Source organism: Galeopterus variegatus, unplaced genomic scaffold (genome assembly GCF_000696425.1).
Source record: "Galeopterus variegatus unplaced genomic scaffold, G_variegatus-3.0.2 Scaffold4029, whole genome shotgun sequence".
NCBI lineage: Eukaryota > Metazoa > Chordata > Mammalia > Dermoptera > Cynocephalidae > Galeopterus > Galeopterus variegatus.
The window spans coordinates 82,715-102,609 of NW_007730140.1; the positions used below are offsets into that span (position 1 = coordinate 82,715).

Sequence of the window (19,895 nt, forward strand, 5' to 3'; positions counted from 1 at the left end):
AGGTATTTCCCCAAATGGGGTGTCCACTCAGTATCAGAACCCAGGATAACTTGACCATAAGGTTGTGTTCAATGATTGTTCAACAATGACAAAAATGAAAATGGTAATAATTACAACAGTGATGATTTTGACAATGGCAATGACCATGTTGGTGATAATAACAGGAATAAATGTAAACCCAAGGACGTGGCAGAGGAGTACATATCTCCCCGAGTGAATGAGCAGGTGCTCATGTCAGGACCAGGGGTGCTTTGGGGCCAGAGCAGAAAGAATGCAGTGTGAACGGGTTCTGTGAAGGTGAAGGACAGAAGGTAGGTGGGAAAGAATGCAGGAGAGGTGGGCAGGAGCCAACAGGAGATTCATGTGTGGAAAACTTAGGGTGAGACTTGGGAAAAGAGGAAACCGATGCTGCTCCCAGAACCCAACACCACCTAGGTAGAGTGAGGGTTAGGGTTGGTGTTGATGTTGAAGTTCAGGTTCAGGTTGAATTAGGGATAGAGGTTGGAACTAGGATTAGGGGGTTGGGTTAGGATTAGAGGTTATAGTTGATTTAAGGGAGTAGGGTCAGGATTAGTGGTTAGAAGTTATATAGGTTGGGGTTAGAGATTAATGTTACAGTTGTGGTAGGGCTAAGTGCTAGGGTTAATGTTATTGGTTAAGGATAGGCTTGCTGTTGGAGTTAGATTTAGAGGTTAGGGTAAGGTTAGGGTTAGGTTTCAGTTTAGGGGAAAGAGTTGGGTTTAGGGGTTAGAGTTGGGATTGGAGTTAAGTGGTAGGGTTTAGGAATAGGTAATATGTGTAATACATTAGGGGTTAAGGATTATGGTAATAGGGCCTGTTTATGGTTTAGGGCTTAGGCTCAGTGTATACAGTTGAGGATAATGGTGTGTTAGGGAAAGGGTTAGGGGTTAAATATTAGGTGTTGGAGGTTACAATTAAGAATTAATATAAGCAGCTGGCTAGTTAGCATTGTTGGTTACAGCATTTTGCTGATAACGCCAAGGTCCAGGGTTTGATCCTTGTACTGGCCAGCTGACAAGAAAAAAAAAAAAAAAAAAAAAAAAAAAAAAAAAAAAAAAAAAAAGAATTAGATGCAAGACCAATTGGAAGTTGGTATCATCCCAACCTCCAAAGACAGTGGCCAAAATGAGAAATTTATGGATGGAAAGAAAGCCTTTAGGGAAGAACTGGTGACTATACAGGTGTGGGCAGTGAGGATAAAGGAGATGTTGGAGATAAAATCTAAACATCTGCCTCCATTGAGTGATGAGATGCTGGTCCTGCTGTCTGAAGAAGGGGATACTGACAAGGTCAGATTGAGGTAAAGAGCTTGAGGGTCAGTTTAGTCACACTGAGGTCCCGATGTCCTCAGAGCACAGATTCCCATTCTAGAAAGAGCCAATTAGACAGGCTCTGTTCTCGGACCCAAGGGCATGTTTAATTCATGGTGAGAGGTACTCAGGACTTCTGCACCCCACCATGCCTGATGTAATAACTATCCAGTGAAGTCCAGGCTGGGCACATCCACACTGTAGGTGGAAACTCCACTGCCCAACTGGCCACCATTGTCCTGCATGTCCAGGACTGAAGTCTTCTGGGGCACCAGAACCTTCCAAGTGTAGAAGGGCCTGGAGTGTGAAGTGACCACTGTGCAGTGGTATATGTAGACAACGAGAGATGCTTAGGGGGAAACCCCTATTTATGTACACCATGATGGTCCTTTTCAAGACACAGAGTATGACTCTGAGTCAAGGGCACCTCGTTGCAGGGAACCCAGAGAGAGTAGGTTCTGAAGGGCAGGGCCACCAACCCTCCCAGGCAGCAGTCCTGCCCAATAGAATCCTCCACCCCATATAAGTTCTTGTTAGATCAGGATATCATGAACTTCTCAGAGCACCGACAGTTTGTACAAAAAAAAAAAAAAAAAAAGAGGAGACATTTGTCTAGTGAGAAACTTAGCAGCAACCACTAGGTGGGAGGTAGGGAAGTGTGGTGATCTGGGTTTACAAGACTTCTGCTTGAGAGGGGAGTGTCACCTCCAGGAGAGGGGTCACAAGAAAAGTGTGTGTCTGAGTCTAGAATGTGACCTGCCCGGCCTTAGGTGCCTGGCAGATATAAGAGTGGATGGGCATAGCTATAATCTATCTAAATATTAGTAGTGACACAGACACCATCCTGATTACTGCATGGGCTAACTTCTGTCCTCTTCTCCCCCCAAACTAATTATTTTGCAATCTCAAAACCCAGGAACTTCAAAAGGTGACAGCATTTGGAGATAGGGTCTTTAAAGAGGTGGTTAGGTTAAAATGAGTATGGGCCCTAAAACAATCTGACTGTTGTCCTTACAACAAGAGGGGGTTAGGACATATGTAGACACACCAGGGGTGATTGTCCACAGAGGATGACCATGTGAAGAGGAAGAGAGAAGGCAAACACCTGCCAGCCAAGGAGAGAGCCTTAGACAAAACCAATCCTGCCAGCACCTTGATCTTCAACATCCAGCCTCCAGAACTGGGAGAAAATACATGTCTGTTGTTTAATCTGCCCAGTCTGTGGTGTTGTGTATGGCAGCCCAAGCAAACCCATACAAGTAGCCAACATGAAATCTAGAGTAATGTGATGGGCTCTCTCTGTTCATACCAACAGGAGACATGTTATACTCCATTCAGTGAGGAGGTGCTCTCATTCACGGCTTCTGCCGAAGTTACTGATAAATTTCCATTATGAGTTAAATTGTGTTCGCCCTTCCCCCAAATTTATATGTTAAGGTCCTAAACCACACTACCACCGAATGTGATATTATTTTGCAGTACTGCCATTGCAGTTGTAATTAGTTAATCCAGTATGACTAATGTCCTTATCAATTGGGGGAATTTGTGCACAGACCACACCGGGAGAACATTATGGAAAGATGAAGACAAACATCAGCATGATGATTCTACAAGCAAAGGAATGTCGAAGATTGTCAGTACACTGCCAGAAACTAGAGGAGAGACATGAACCAGATTCTCTAAGGTCAGAATGATCAAGGTAACCTCCTTTTGGAACTCCCATCTGAATCATAATTACCAGCCTTGCCGATTTATAGAATTAAAACTTCTGCATACAGACAAGACTCAAAACATGAATCCTAAAGTGTATGAAGCGTTAATCTGGAACACACTGTATCAGATGCCCTAGCTGCAAAGGAAGTGGTATCTAATAAGAATATAGGGAGACCCAGGAGAAAAAGGGGTGTTCACAATGTGAGACAGAAACCAAGACCTCACGTTAGCTGGGTTACTATGAGTCTGGTTAGTATTAGTCTGTTTCAGGTGGCAAATACATGGCTCATTGCCCTACAATGGCTGTAGGATTAAAATTTAGAATTTAATAGGGTCACATCAATAGATTGTAATAATAACCCGTTCTTTATCTGGGAGAGAGGGACAAACCTTCCCAACTCTGTAGTACAATCCATTGAAGACAGACAAATTAGTTTATTGGATGAGAATAAACATTTTCTAATGGCTTGGAAGAGAGCTACCATATTAATTTCTCACTTGTTTAACCATTTAAAGTAAAACAGATGCACGATTTTTTCATCCTCTAAAATGCATCTGCAAAAATAAACGTGGGTTCTATAATAGCAATACCTATATGACTACTAAAAAAGGTGAAATTACTTATTAATATCATGCGGTAATTGGCCCACATTCGAATTTCCCTGTTATTCTCACAATGCCTCAGGTTGTCAAACCAGGATTTAGTAAAGAATCAGAATTCTACTTCGTAATAACGTGGAAAGAGGCCAGTCTTGATCCATCAGGTCCTGTTCTCCTGGTAGCAAGAATCCCTGCTGAGAAAATAAACAAAATATTCTCCTTCAGTCCCTAAATGATGACGGCAGAGACTTGTGGGAAATGTAGTCCCGCCCTCCAGTGATGTCAGCAGCACAGGCGCACTAAACAGCTGCTCCAAGTTCCTTCTGAACTTGTAGGGCTCTGCTCCCTCTGCCATCTGGGAAATGTAGTTTCGGCTGCAGTGACGTCACCAGCGCGGGACTACGGGAAGGGCTTTCCAGGTTTCTTGTGCGCATGTGCGGCTCCGCCCACCCCGCCATCTTTTGTCTGGAAATTCCAGGAGGTTTTGGCTGTCCTCACGCTGCTCTTCAGATCCTGGGTTTGGATTGTGAGTCCCTGAAGGTGTGTGCGAGGGTGAAAAGAGGAGCCCCGCGGGCCTCGGGGTCCCTGGGGAGCGGGACGGTGTCCCAGCACTTGGCGGGGAGAAACGCCGCGGGCCTCGGGCGCGAGCGTGGACCTGGGCCGGGCCGGGGAAGGGGCTCCCGGGCTGCGCTTTCCAGACCGTTCCAGACGTTCCGTCAGAGGACGGCGGTGCTGGAAGGCAGGCGGGTGCTGCCGGGTGTGCAGAAGCTGGTTCCAGATGTCCCAGGACGGGGGCTCCGGTCCCAGGTGGCGACGGGAACGTGGGTGGGGGTGTCTGAAGACAGCGAGCCTGGGAGGTGTGGGGAGGTCACGTTCCAGTTCCGCCATCAGGAACCTGGTACCGACCTGTGGGACACTCACGTCACCCATCTGTAACGTGAGCATTTGGACATTAGTGTGATGCCCTAGATTTCAGAGGTGAATCTGGGATCATGAGGTGTGTGCAGACTGTCACTCTGTGGCTGCTGTGGTCGTGGGGTGTCTCGGTGTCACTTCAGCAAGGCAAGTTTCTGGTCCCTCCTGCCCTGTGCGGCCTGCCTAGCGCTTCTGGTTTGAATTTACAGAAGTTGGTACACAACCTCGTTTCCAGGACAGTGACTTCTAGGAAGGAGATTGGGGCGCTGGATGTCGGTCCCCTTTTCTTTGGAGTGAAGGTGTGACAGACTTTGATGGACAGTGTCCTGTGAATAGGAATCCCACCTGGTGGGGCATCATTGTGGCTGGAACCCTCTTAGTACTGCTTCAGGGCAGAGGCAAAAGAGTCTCAGAAAGGTGAAGACCTTAGCTTTGCACAGCCTAAACAATGATTGTGTCTAGTGCTTAGAGCGCACCAGGGTTGGCTGATAATATCTCATTAAATGGGTATCTAAGACTGGATGATATCGGAAGGCTTGGGCCAAATTTCAGAAGGGAGAAGTGGATTACACTGAGAAAGAGAGGCAAGGACCCAGGAGGTGTTACTTATTGAAGAAGGTTTGAAGGTGTTCTGTGGGGTGCAGGAATAACCTGTCACAGCCGAGAGGATCTGTCTGCAGTGCTCTCTGAACACACTCCCTTCAATCTTCCCTCATTGTTCCCAGTGTCTGTGCTCTCTCAAACCCAGCCTATGGCCAAATTTGGCATCTAGAGATGTGCTGATAGTTCTCTGTTTTCATTGTTCTTTTCTGGTCATTCAGGAATGGTTTTCCCCATATTTCTACCTTGTAAGAAAAGTGGAAATAATTGGATATGAGGAAATGTGACTTGCCCAGGGTTACATGATTACATGAAAATCCAGCCATCTTATTTTTTCTGAAGTTCTATGGATCCACGTCTTGGGGTGCATTTAGCTGGGCAGTTCTCATCTAGTGTTACAAATGTGGATTTAGTCACCTGGTACCTCGATTGAGGCTGTTTGGTTAAAGATGGCTTCACTCACATGTTCTGTGGTTTGTGCTTACCCTTGGATGGGCCCTGTGTCTCCCCAGCCTTCTTCACAGTATGACTGTGTTTAAGAGGCAAGCACCAATGGCCAGTACTTTTCAAACCTATGTTTGCACGACATTTTCTAATGGGCCATTGTCGAAAGCAGGTCACATGACAAAGACTAGTTTATTTTCAGAGCATGCTATATGAGGGCTTGGATACAGGGAGATCATGTTCCAGAAGAAATATAGATCATGTGTATTTTGTTTACCTATGTAATCATGGGCAATGTGTGCTGGGTTACAAGATGCACACTATCCAGATATTTAGGTACATAAAAGGAAGATGTGTTGTAACGGAAACACTTTTTTGGAGTCATGTGTGAACTTAATATATTAATAGGGTAACAGTTAATACAGCCAAATGATTTCTACAACACTAATTCTATGATGTCACAATGTTTTTTCTTTGGTTTAAGGTATTAAGTTATATGTTCAGGTGATATTGTTTCGTGCTAAGTCAGTAGGCTATGTATGTTTTCATTGACCCCAAAATAAATTGTGTGTGTAATGTGTAGCTATTAATGTACTTGTAGCTGCATCTTTAATGGGGTCTTGTTGCCTCTTATTGAGGCATGAAGGACTGTTCTCTCACAGGAAGGCTTTTTGTTTGTTTGTCTTTTTCAGCTAGTAAGGGAAGGAGAATGTAGAGCCAAGCCACAACCGTACTCTCCTTAATCCACTCCATTCTCTTTTCTCCCAGCTATGCTGCCAGAGTGCGCTATGGGTTTACAAGAGCAACAAAAGATGAATAAATCTCTGGTGAGTTTTTTGGTATTTATTACTCAGAATTTTTTATTGTATTATGTGAGCTTTATGGCATGCATAAATTAAAATTGAAAAGTACAGGTGAGTAAAACTCAACTTGAAAGAAATGAACAGTCACAAGATAAAGTTGGCATGTAGATATAGCAGTTTGTAAGACCTCAGAGTCATCTAAGTTGGATAAAAATTTTTCTCTGGTCTATGTGATGCCATGGAAAAAAGGCAGACACCTTGTTTACATGCTTGGAATGGAACCTGAGAAGAGAATCTGCCAAATTCTCTTGGGATGTGAGGACTTGGTGGCACCAAATTCTGAAACACCATCAATATTAGAAAGTTTTTCACTGCTGACCTGGAAATAAACATTTCTCACTTTCTGCAGTGGAAATAGTTACCTCATTATAGGGCACAAGTTGCTTAGTAAGCTTTTTATAAAGTTCCAAAAACAAATCTAGTTCAAATGGCTTTGGAAGACTGTACTAGTTCATAGGAAAACGTAGAATGATAACCTAAATTATAATCAAATCCAATGTCTATAATCTTTTTCTAGCTTGAGTCTTCTGCTACATTTTGAACCACTGTTCATGATATTCTCCTGGAAATTCCTCTGTGTTAGTTTATTAGTTTCTCTCATGACTTCACTGATGGTTATTTCTCTATTCTCCTGAATTCTTCTACTTTCTTTTTTATAACATAGCTTATCAAAGTGCTTCATCCTGGGCCCTGTTCTTCTCATGTGAAATTCTTTCTTACTGATTCAATCCTCTGTAGTTTGCACTCTTCTTTGTCTCCAGGTTGTACTTCTTCCCTAGCCTATTGATGTTAGGTTGAACTCTGTTGAATGCTTGTTTGTAGCTATTCAAAATGTGCGTCAAGGGACTGGTTTGTAATCTCAGTTGTTTAGATCATGGTGTTTTAACACCAAGGTCAACGGTCCAGATCTCTGCACCAGCCACCTGCCAGGGGGGAAAAAAAACTATCACCTCAAAGTCAACAATTCTAAAACTAAAACCACTTCCCCTTCTTCTCTTATGTGTGTTATCACTACTGCTCCACCACTGACATAAGCCACCAAAATGAGATTTCTCCTGGACTCCTCCCTGTTTCTTGGGCCTAATTTATCTCGTGTTAATTTCCTGCTACTGTTGTTTGTTTGTTTTTTTCATTTTATTCTGATTTCTATGTACACTGTCAGTATAGGGGGAGATGTTTGTACTCATAAAGACTGTAACTTTGTTCTGCTGGAAATATCATTCTTGTAAAAACCTGAAGGTAATGTTTGCTGGGCTATGAGGTTCAATCCCTGGTGACCTGTGCTTCTAGCCAGCACCTGTGGTGACATCCTTAGGAGTCCATGGAGAGAAAGCCTTCAGGAGTGACTGGGACATGTTTGAACAATGGTCAGTAAAAAGACATGGAATAATAAAAACAATGTACAGATTTTTATAATGTCTACCTTTTGCTTCTATAAATTTACATCAGTGATTCTGTTTGTAGTTTTTATTAATATACAGTTACCTGTTTGTAGTTCAATAAGACCCATCATGTTTTTAAACTTTCTTACAGATTGTGTTTTATTCTTCTCCTATTTCAGGTAATTACTTAAAAATGAATGCGGAAAATGGATGTGTGCGTTAGTCTTCACTATGTTTTTAAAGCAGAACTGTAGCTAACAGCTAGTTAAGAGCAAAAATTGACAAATCAGTTAACCGAACATTTACATTCACAATTGTAGTTTGAGACCTAACATAAGATGTGAAATGCTTTCATTCTTTGTTTTGAATCTAATATTCATTGTGAACTTACACTCTTCATGTTTCAAGTCAAAGTAGTACTTAAGGTCTCTAATAACTTTTTTGCTGTTCCAGTGATCTGCTGTGCAACAAAGTATCACAAAACTTCATGGCTTAAAATAAGAACATCTTCTTATTACATGTCACAGTGTTTTGGGTCCGTAATCTGGACAGGGTGGTGTGGGTTCACTGCTAGACAAGGTCTCTTCTCTGAGTTGGAAAATCTCTAGTGGCTGGGAACACTGAACAGACATCCAACCCTCTCTTTGTGGCCATGTTGGACTTCCTCACAGAGTGGCATTCTCAGGGTAGTCAGGTTTATCTGGCTTCTGCCAGAACAAGTGTCCAAGAGGCCCAGGCAGACACTGCAAGGATTCTTGTTATCTCCACTCAGATACCAAAGCTTCTCTTCCAATGTATTCTCTTAGTTAAGCACATCATTAAGACCAGCCTTGATTCAAGGGGAAGGCAATTAGATTCTACCTGTCAGTAAGAAGAATAGCAAGACTTTGCAGCACTGTTGAATAGACCACAGTCTGTTCTCTGACCGTAAATTTCTACTGCATGCAAAATATGCTTTGTCCCTCTTAAGAGCCCTAGAAATATTCTACCACTGTGCAGTTGACAAAAAGCCAAACTAAACAAGCTCCAGTGTCCTGTCATCTTTTTAACACACATCCAGCTTACAGTGAACAGACAGGCATGGCCATGTGTGCACTTTTCTCCAGACAGGGTTGGTGAGAAGAGGCAGCACCCTGAGGGTTCTGGACTGAGTAATTACATATTCCTATCAGGCACCTGCTTTAGTATTTCATTAGAGCCTAGTCCTGGTCCCTGGAAAGGATGCTTTGTGCCTCTTCACTGTGTCCTCTGGGCTCTCACCATTCTCTGTCAGTATCTCTTTTCCTTGAATGGCTGGGTTTGCAGTTGACTGACTTTCTTTGCCTATTTTTGGTTATTATATGTTGGGGGATCGAACATCCTTTTTTACTTTTTTCTGACTCTGGCCTTTTGATACAGGAAATTATCTGGTGTGTTCAGTGCCATAAAAACATGGGCTTCCATTGTGCTAAAATCCATTAGACCAATGCTACCCTCACACATTCTGAGTCAGGCCCCTTGTTCTCTGACCTCCCCTTCTCTCTGAGGTGCCTGTTTCCTTAGAAGTTTTGTCGTTTACTAGGCACTATCTATGTGTCAGATCCAATGGTACTTAGAAAGCTAGAAATATTTTTGGTCTTTTATCTTTTTTGGAAAACAACAGATTTGATCCTTGCCACTAAACAGTTTGAAAATATTTTTCTTGGAAAAATGGATGGAAAAATAATTTTATTTCAAACTCAGCAAGTCCTAGCTCCTTCATATTTTCTCTAAATTTTGTTTGAAAATTGAACATCCTTCTTTTATTTTCTCACTGACAGAGACAGGGGGGCAGGTAGCACTTTTCCTTTTGTGCTCAAAAGTCTCTTTTGGTGAGATACCCTTTCCATTTTCCATGTTATGGGAGGTGGTAGTAGTGTGGCTCACATCCTTCACAGTTCCATTTATTTCTAGTAATATAATTTGTCTTGAAGATTCTTTTGCTGGTATCAATATTTCCACTTAAGCTTTTCACAATTTGTGTTGTTATGGTAGATATGTTTTCATTATTTTACTTTTAGTCTGTTTCTTTGTATTTCAAGTGTACTTCTCTGGACAACATATTGTTGGGTCTTACTTTCCTATCAAATCTGAGAGTCTTTGCCTTAAGTAGAATATTTAGTGCAATTCCATTTAAACTAATTGTTAAGTGTGCGATTTTGCTATTTTCTATTTGTATTTGCCTTATCTGCCTTTTAATCCTCTGCTTTTTACTTTCTAACGTTTTATCAATTAGTTAATTTTTAAACAATATTTTATTTTGGTTCATCTATTGGCTTTTAAAATAATTTATTTTTAATTTTAGCAAAAAGCGTATAGCGTAAAATTTACCATTTGAATCATTTCTTAACCTTTATGTAGTTTTACGTATATTGACACCGTTGTGCAGGAGATATCCACAAGTTTTTTATCTTGGAAAATTGAAACCCTATATCCATTAAATGGCAACTCCCAATTTACACCTTTTCCCAGCTTCTGGCAACCACCATTCTACTTTGTATTTCTAAAAACTTGACTCTTATCAGTGGGACCATATAATACTTGTCATTTTGTGAGTGTCTTATTTCACTTTTAATAATGTCCTCAAGGTTCCATGTTATAGCATACATCAAGATTATCTTTCTTCTTAAGGTTGGATATTATTTCTTTGTATGTGTATAGCACATTTTATTGATCCACTCATTCATGGCTGGACATTTGGGTTTCTTTCACCTCTTAACTCTGTGAGTAATGCTGCTCTGAACACAGGTGTGGAAATATACACAAAACTTGGATATATGAATCCTATGGTAATTCTATTTGTAATTTTTTGAGAAGTCACTGTACTATTTCTTTTTTAATACGGGCTGCATCGCTTTATATACTCACATAAAGTGTACAGAGTTTCCAATTTGGCCAGTACTTTTTATTTTCTATTAGGTGTGAAATGATATTTCATTGTGGTTTTGCATTTCTCTAGTGATTAATGATGTTAACCATCTTTGCATGAGCTTGGTAGACATTGGTATATCATCTTTGTAGAAATGTCTGTTGAAGCCCTTTGCTTATTTTTTAATTAGATTATTTGCTTTGTTGTTGTAGGCATTTTTAAAATGTAGACATTTTAAAAATGTATTCTTGATGCTAATTTCTTATGAGGTAGATGATTTTGAACTTTCTTTTCTCTTTTTTGAGTTGCTAATGTGAATAGTATTGTGTTTTTTGTTTTAAATTTTATTTGGTGATTGCTGGGGTATAGAAAAGTGATTGACTTTTGTATATTAATGTTGTATCCTTCCATCTTGCTGTATCAGTAATTAATTCCAGGAAGTTTTCTATTTACTTTGTAGGACATTTTACACAGATAATCATATCATCTGCAACTAATGATAATTTTATTTATTTATTTCCCAATCTGTAAATCTTTTATTTCCTTGTGTTATTGCACTACCCAGTACTTTTAGTATGATGTTGAAGGAGTGATGAGAGGATACATTCTTGCTTTGTTCCTGATTATCTGGGAAAGCTTTGAGTTTCTCACCATTAAGGATGATGTTAGGTGCAGTTTCCTGTAGATAGTCTTTATCGAGTTGTGATGTTCCCCTCTATTCCTAGTTTACTGAGAATTTTTATGATGAATGGATGCTGTATTTTTTCAAATGCTTTTTATGCATCTGTTGATATGATTGTGATTTTTTGTTTTTTCTTCTTAGTGTTTTCATGTTATCAATTACATAATCGATGTTCATATGTTGAACCACCCTTGCCCACCTGGGATAAATACCACTTGGTCATGGTGCATAATTCTCTTTAGATATTGTTGGATTAGGTTTGCTAATATTTTATTGAGCTTATTTGCATGTATGTTCACATGCAATTTTCACATGCAATTCATTGTATTTTTCTATTCTCATAATATCTTTGGTTTGGGTACTGAGGTAATGCTGTCCTCATACAATGAGCTGGGAAGTACTTCATCTTCTATTCTCTGCAATAGATTGTAGGAAGGTGGTATATTTTCTTCCTTAAATGTTAGCTTTGGTTCTCCTGTAAACATATCTGAGCCAGGTGCTTTCTGTTTTGAACGTTATTATTTGTTTACTCAATTTTCATAATAGACACAGGCCTATTCACATTGTGGATTTGGCGTGCGTGAGTTTTGGTAAACTGTCTTTTAAGGAATTGGTCCATTTCATGTAGGATGTCAAGTGTGTGCAGAGTTGTTCGTAGTATTTATTATTCGTTTAATGTCCACAGGATCTGTATTGATGTTATGTCATTCATTTATGATAATAGTAATTTCTGTCTTGTGTTCATTATGTTTTTAGTTAGCTTGGCTATAGGCTCATCAATTTTATCGATCTTTTTAAAGAATCAGCTTTTTAGATGTTTATTTTTTCTCCAGATTTTCCTTTTTAATTTTATTTCTGTTCTAGTTTGTATTTATTTTCTTCTGCTTCCTTTCAATGTAATTAGCTCTTTGGTGTCATTTTCTCTCTCTCTCTTTTTTTTTTTTCTGGTGTCTGTCCAGTATGGGAATCAAAATCCTTGACCTTGGCATTACAAGGTGGTGCTCTAACCAAGTGAGATAACTGGTCAGCCCCATTTTCACTTTCATTTAATAAAATTGTTTAAAATTTTTCTTCTGGGTATTTTTTTTGTGGTTTTGTTTTCTTAGCCCATGTATTAGTGTGTGTTGTTTAATCTCCCTCTATTTGGGGATTTTGTAGTCATTGCCCTGTTACTGATTTCCATTTCAATTCTTTTGTGGTCTGAGAGCACATATTGTATGATTTCTACTATTTTAATTTTCCTAAAGTGTGTTATGTGAATCTGAATATGGTCTTAGTGATTTTTTTTATGTAAGTTTGAGAAGAATGTCTATTCTGTTGTTGTTGGAAGAAGTAGTCTGTAGATATCCATTATATCCAGATCATGTTATTGAGTTTAACTATGTCTTTTATGGTTTTCTGTCTGCTGTATTGGTTCATTTTTTTTTTCCTTTTTGTATTTTTTACTGACCGGTAACGGGATCGCAACCCTCGGTGTCGCACCCGTACCGGGGACCGGCAACGGGATCGCAACCCTCGGTGTTGTGCCCACACCGCACTCAGCCAGTGAGCGGGAACCAGTCTCCACATGGGATCCGAACCCTCGGCGGGAGCGCCACCGCGCTCCCAAGCAGCGCACTCTCCAGTGCACCACCGGGCCGGCCCTGTATTGGACATAACTAGCTTTGCTTATGTAGATAGTCTGAGAGTAAAACTCTTCTTTTAAAATTCTGCACAACAAATTACTACCACATTCTGTTTCTGCTTTTTCATTACCTTTTTCTTTTTTATAGTGTTAAGTCTATCTTCTGTGTGCTTATTTCTCTATGTTGTAATGTAGTTGGCCTTCTGTCATCCTGTTTTCTTTTTCCCTCTGACTCTCCCTAAAAGCCTTTTCCATTCTCCTTGCAGTGGATGATGATTAAAATATAAATAAAGGCATGTACTTACAGGACCACATTATTTGCTCCCTGTGGTTTAGAAAGTTGCATTGTACACTGTGGTGTGGACACAAGCAATCCTTTGGCACATAGGAAGGAAATTTTGGAATGACTTTAATGTACTTTTAATTCATAAGTAGGTAAAAATCAACAATAACTGCATACAATGTTTTACTGTTTGAAATAGGTCCCATATTTAAGTGCAGAATCATTCTATAATTAGTTGCTTCAGTATTGTTCCCTTATGCTGCCCAAGATCATTCACTCAGACACGGTGCTATGTGTAGTTCCATTAAGTGGGGTGTGTTCTTTGTGTTCTTGTGACTGGACTTTTCCTGTTGCCTCATATTCATGAGATCAAGCAGTTCACATGGAAGAGTTTAACATCTTTGGCATTTCAAGCTGAATACAAAATAAAACTATATTTTCTATTTCTTTCTTATGCCAGTCTATATTGAACTTGTGTTTAAATTTGTTCCTCTAACACAGTATTTCAGGTATGTATTTACACTTATGTCTTCATGCCTGTTTATACTCTCCTTGGAAAAGGAAAATTTTATTCACACTTTTATCACTAGCAACAAGGATATTTCCTGAGGTATAAACTAAGTTTTGTAATATTACTTTTATTAATTGATAACTTATTACAGTTCCAGGATATTTGTCCTTTGATTTTTCTTCCTCCCATCCTATGGCGTACAAGAAAGTGGCATCTTATATACGACACATGTGACACATGCACACACAAAGGTGTGAACTCACAGAATTCTGTCTTGTGACCCAGAAATGTTGACTTGAGTTGAGGACGATGTGTCATTCCAGGAGTTGGTATCATTTGAGGATGTGGCTGTGGACTTCACGTGGGAGGAATGGCAGGACCTGAATGATGCTCAGAGGACTTTGTACAGGGATGTGATGCTGGAGACCTACAGCAACCTGGTGTCACTGAGTGAGTAAACTCCCCAGTAACTTTCAGGAGAAATGTTTCTTTTTGTTTATAACTATAGGAAGCATTTATAGGGTTTCATGCTTTTTTGGTAAGATTACATTTCTTGAAAATGTGGTCTCTCTCTTTCTCACAAGGTTCAAATTGGCTTCTTTGTTGTACAACATCTGAAGCTGAGCTTTTGCCATTCTTCCAAGGATCAGACTTAGTTTTACAAAGTCCTACATTATTTCTCATTAACAGAACACTGCATTAACAAAGCCGAGGTGACTGTCAAGTTAGAAGAAGGAGCAGAGCCATGGACAATAGAGTGCCCAAAGCAGATCCTGCAAGATTTGTCAGCACATACAGTGCAGAAGCCAAGAAAAGTAAAGCTCATTAGATGTTGGCAGTGTTCAGCTATTTCTAGAAATTTCCCTTGCAAGTCCCAGACTTGAGGATGGCTCACCTGCAGTCCTGTATTACATAATGTCCAAGGTGGGGTATCCCATGTACATCCCAATATTTTATTTGGCTGAATCCGTTTTGTATGTACCCATAATCTAATTCCTAAATTTCTCTTGTTTGACCCTATTTTTCCTATGTGCTGTCTTAACATTTTTAGTCGTGCTTATTCTTCAATTCTCATGTACCTTTTTTTCATACTGGATCTGTTTGTTTTCTGTTGTTTCTAACAGAATACCTGCAACTGGGTAATTTATAAAGGAAAAAATCTATTTTCTTACAAGTCTGTTCTGGAGGCTCAGCATTCCAAGTTGAAGGGGTTGCATCTGGTGAGGGCCTTTGTTCTGGTGAAGACTCTTCACAGAGTTCCAAAGTACTGCAGGGTATCACATAGCAATTCACTAATAGGAAAAGAGGCACAGCAGTGAGCCTTGTACCACCATATCAACAATCATGAAGCTGAGGAGAACCCTGCATGGGAGAATGGAAAGGGGGGTCCTTGATTTTGAGGGAAAACCAGAAGATTCTGGATACCAAGTCTATATGAACTAGCGGTTCCATGTTGTTGGGATGATTGTTGATTGGGAGTGGAGTTCAAAGTTAACATTGTTTTGTTTTCCTTGTGGAAATCACTTAGAAAAGAAACTAGAATGAGAAATGTGCAGGAGACAAATTTTATGAGAATAGAAGACCTCCAATACTTCACTGCACAAAACAAATCTTTCACGAGAAGTAAATTATCAAGTGGTGGTCCATGTTCCAGAAATTGGGAATAGAATACAAGTTGATTTGAGAAGGAGTCAAAAGAACATATTTCAAAGATGGTGGGAACAGCTTTGGATGCAGAACCAAACATCTTAGAATAGAAAGGGGTGTGTAGGGTGGAGAACTGATTTTCCTTTATTCTAATGGTTTATGAGAAGCAGAGGAAGTCATGTTAAATGAAAAACTTAGAGGAAGCTGTCTTTGGGGTGGAGGAAAGGATATTTTATTCTTTGGAAAACTTCTACATTCCTATAGCCATTTTCTAAGGGAGAAGTGTAAAGCATATAAACATAAATACAAAATCCTTATCCTCAGTGATGTTCTGTCATGTCTGCTGCCGGCTGACCCAAACAGCCCTTGCCTCGCTATCAGTCTCTCCCTTGGTGTCCCTTCTGGTGGGCGAGCGAATTGCCTGCATTCCTCTTCCCCTCCTGTCCCCATTGGAAGGAGAAGGGGGAAGAGAGCCATGAAGAGAGGTGAGCACAGCCGCCGGCCCCAACCAGCCCGTTAAAGGACACTCAGACGCGGCAGGGGTTCTGTTGAGCAGTTCCGTTTATTATCACACAAGCACTTGCTTTTAAAGGCAAATGGGGAAGGGAGGTTTTTACATCCTCCAATCAGCTTAAAGGTTATGAGAGCATGCATCCTGTCTCAATGCCTAGCTATTGCAATCACGCAGTGTTCACGAGCGCGGAAGCGTGTATTTGGCCAATAAGGGCTAAGGCAAGGTTCCTGCAGACACTCCCACCCTACTTCCTCCCGGCGCCATCTTAGGTTGCCACGTTAATACGCCCTTGTGGGCCCATAATGGCGCCACTTGTAATGTCACTTAAGGTGGCATTAGTTTTTAAGGCCTGATGATGTTCCTGCATATGTGATAAAAAAGGGCTCACTTCTGTACCTGAAAGAAGCTCATGATGGAAAACCTAATCATCTTCATTGTGAAATAATGAGAAAATAGCAGTAGGAAACATCCATTGTTGTAAAAATGAAAGAGAAATTGGTATAAAGAAATGAAAGGTGCTTAGTTGAAAACTACATGTTAGCAGAAAATAAAAATTCTTAACAAATATTTAGTCATAAATTAAAATTTAAAAATGAACAAAGAAGGAAAAAAAAAACCTTGACATTAGAAAATATATTAGTACAATATTACATTGTCAGTAAGAAAAAATTCCATAAACTCGTGAAACCAACATGCATTATTGATTTTTTTATAAAATCTTTTGTTACTAGGATTGGAAGGCACTTTTGTACCTTTACTTGAGCAATCAATGAGATTTGCTTATGTGTGGTTCATTATTATTTTTTTCTCATTTCAGATGTCCAGATAGATGATGACCTTGAGGAGAGGAACCAAAGTCATGGTAGATGCTTGCAGCAAATTGTAGTCACCAACGGCAACACATCAGCTGAGGAGAGAGTCGTGTTAGGAAAATCATTTTATTTGAGTTCATACCTTGTTTTAAATCTGATTATAAATAATGGAAAGTATTCAGGAAAGGGACATGAGGAGTTATACATATGTCAGAATGCACTTCTTCCTAGAGAGCCTGATGCGATGCCTGCTGGAGAGAAACCTGATGACCGTCATATAACTGAAAAATTGCCCAGACATCATGAGCATCTTAGTCAGCATCCCAATATTCAAACTGGGAAGCACCTTTTAGAATACAGTGGAAAAGGGAAATTCTCCATCACTGAGCCAACAATATTTACAGATAAAAAGATTCATATCGATGAGACCACCTGGAAGTATAATGAATATGGGAAAGGCTGTGGTAAGGCAGCTGCCATTGTCCAAGAAATAAATCACATAGAAAGGAAAACTTTTCAGTGTGGTATACATGGGAAGATGTTCTGTAAAAAGTCTGAATTCAGTAAACGTCAGATTATGCACACAGGTGAGAAACACTATAAATATACTGAATGTGAGAAAACTTGTATTAAGAAATTGTACCTTACCTCACATCAGAGAACACATATACAGGAGAAGCTTTACGGTTGTAATGAACAGGAGAAAATTTTTTGTCAGAAGTCAGACCTTACAATGCATCAGGGAACTCACACAGGAGAAATGTACTATGGAAGTATTAACTATGGGAAAATCTTCTGTAAGAATTCACTCCTCAGCCATCCTGAGAGGATTCAAACAGGTGAAATACCAGATGGATGTAATGAATGTAAAAAATCTTTCTACCATGAATCTGCACTCTCTGTATATCAGAGAGTGCACACAAGTGAGAAGCCATATAAAGAATACAAAAATACTTTTCACAGTAATAGGTGTGGTAAAACATTTCTTGAAAAGTCAAACTGCAGCAGTCATCAGAGAATTTGCACAGGTGAGAAACCATGTGAATGTGGAAAAACTTTTAACCAAAAGTCAAGCCTCAGCATTCATCCCAGAACTCACAGAGGTGAGAAACCATACGAATGTAAGGAAAGCAGAAAAGCTTTAAACCAAAAGTCAGATTTCAGTGGTAATAAAAGAATTGACACACATGAGAAACCATATGAATGTATACAATGTGGAAAAACTTTTAACTATAAGTCACAGCTCTGCATCCATCAGAGGACTCACACAGGTGAGAAACCATATGAATGTAAAGAATGTGGAAAAACTTTTAACCAAAAGTCAAAGCTCAGCATTCATCAGAGAAATCACACAGGTGAGAAACCATATGAATGTAAAGAATGTGGAAAAACTTTTAACCAAAAGTCAAAGCTCAGCATTCATCAGAGAAATCACACAGGTGAGAAACCATATGAATGTAAAGAATGTGGAAAAACTTTTAACCAAAAGTCAAAGCTCAGCATTCATCAGAGAAATCACACAGGTGAGAAACCATATGAATGTAGAGAATGTGGAAAAGCTTTTAAACAAAAGCCACACCTTAGGAACCATCAGAGAAACCACACAGGTGAGAAACCATATGAATGTAGAGAATGTGGAAAAGCTTGTAAACAAAAGCCACACCTTAGGAACCATCAGAGAAACCACACAGGTGAGAAACCATATGAATGTAGAGAATGTGGAAAAACTTTTAAACAAAAGTCACACCTCAGCATTCATCAGAGAACTCACACAAGTGAGAAACCATATGAATGTAGAGAATGTGGAAAGACTTTTAAGCAAAAGCCACACCTTAGGAGGCATCAGAGAAGTCACACAGGTGAGAAACCATATGTATGTAAAGAATGTGGAAAAACTTTTAAGCAACAGTCAAGACTCAGTAATCATCAGAGAATTCACACCGAGAGACGATATGAATGTACAGAATGTGGAAGAACTTTTAATCGAAAGTCACACCTTAGCAGGCATCAGAGAATTCACACTGATGAGAGACGATATGAATGTACAGAATGTGGAAAAACTTTTCATCGAAAATCACACCTTAGCAGGCATCAGAGAATTCACACTGGTGAGAAACCATATGAACATTAAGAACATGGAAAAGATTGTAGTGAAAAGTTATACTTCAGTATTCATCAGAGAAGTCACAGAAGTGGGAAACCATATGAATGTAAAGACTGTGGGAAAGCTTTTACCCGAAAGTCACACCTCAGCATTCATCAGAGAAGTCACACAGATGGGAAACCATATGAATGTAAAGACTGTGGGAAAGCTTTTGCCCACAAGTCAGACATCAGGAAACATGAGAGAATTCACACAGCTGAGAAACAATAAGAATGTAGAGAATGTGAAAAAACTAGGGAAAAGTCAAACCTCAGAATTCATCAAAGAAGCCACATGGTTAGAAAACATGAATGTAAAGATGGAAAACCTTTTAGGAAAAAGTCAAATCTCAGCATTATCAGAGAAATCACACAGTTGAGAAACCATATGAATGTAGAGAATGGAAAAACTTTTAATCAAAAGTTACACCATAGCAGGCATCAGAGAATTCAAACAGGTGAGAAACCATGTTGTGGGGGTGCTCCTGGGGTCCTCCTGCAGACCCAGAAGGAGAAGGAGCCGACAGGATTACCCCCGGTGTTGGGACTGAGGGATCTCGGGGAAAAGTGAGCCTGCTGCCCGCCAACCCACCCCTGTGAAAGAGACACTCAGATGCGGCAGGGGTTTTGTCAGGGTAGTTCCACTTTATTGCCGTTACACTGCAATTTATATAAGCAAGCAAGTAGGGGCTTTCCATGAACTAACCAGTCAATTAAAGGATCATGTGCAGGCATGCATTTTGTACTAACATGTTGAGCATAGTGATCACGCAGGGTTCACAAGTGCAGAAATACTGGAGGACCAATAAAAACCTTTTGGAGGGCCGGCCCGGTGGCGCACTGGATAGTGTGCCGCTTGGGAAGCGCGGCAGCGCTCCCGTCCGAGGGTTCGGATCCCACATACGGACCAGTTCCCGCTCACTGGCTGAGCGGGGCGCGGGAGCA

General features: G+C 40.1%; 1 protein-coding gene across 1 annotated transcript in view; it reads left to right on the top strand.

The window, feature by feature from the left end:
• The first annotated feature begins 4,099 nt into the window (after window positions 1-4,099).
• LOC103602140 (zinc finger protein 665-like) overlaps window positions 4,100-19,895 on the top strand; it is a 26,633-nt gene continuing 10,837 nt past the window's right edge. The window contains 5 exon segments of the mRNA XM_008586563.1: window positions 4,100-4,184; window positions 6,296-6,430; window positions 14,159-14,285; window positions 14,526-14,601; window positions 16,800-19,469. Coding sequence (XP_008584785.1) covers window positions 6,374-6,430; window positions 14,159-14,285; window positions 14,526-14,601; window positions 16,800-19,469 — 2,930 coding nt within the window. The 5' untranslated portion in view covers window positions 4,100-4,184; window positions 6,296-6,373.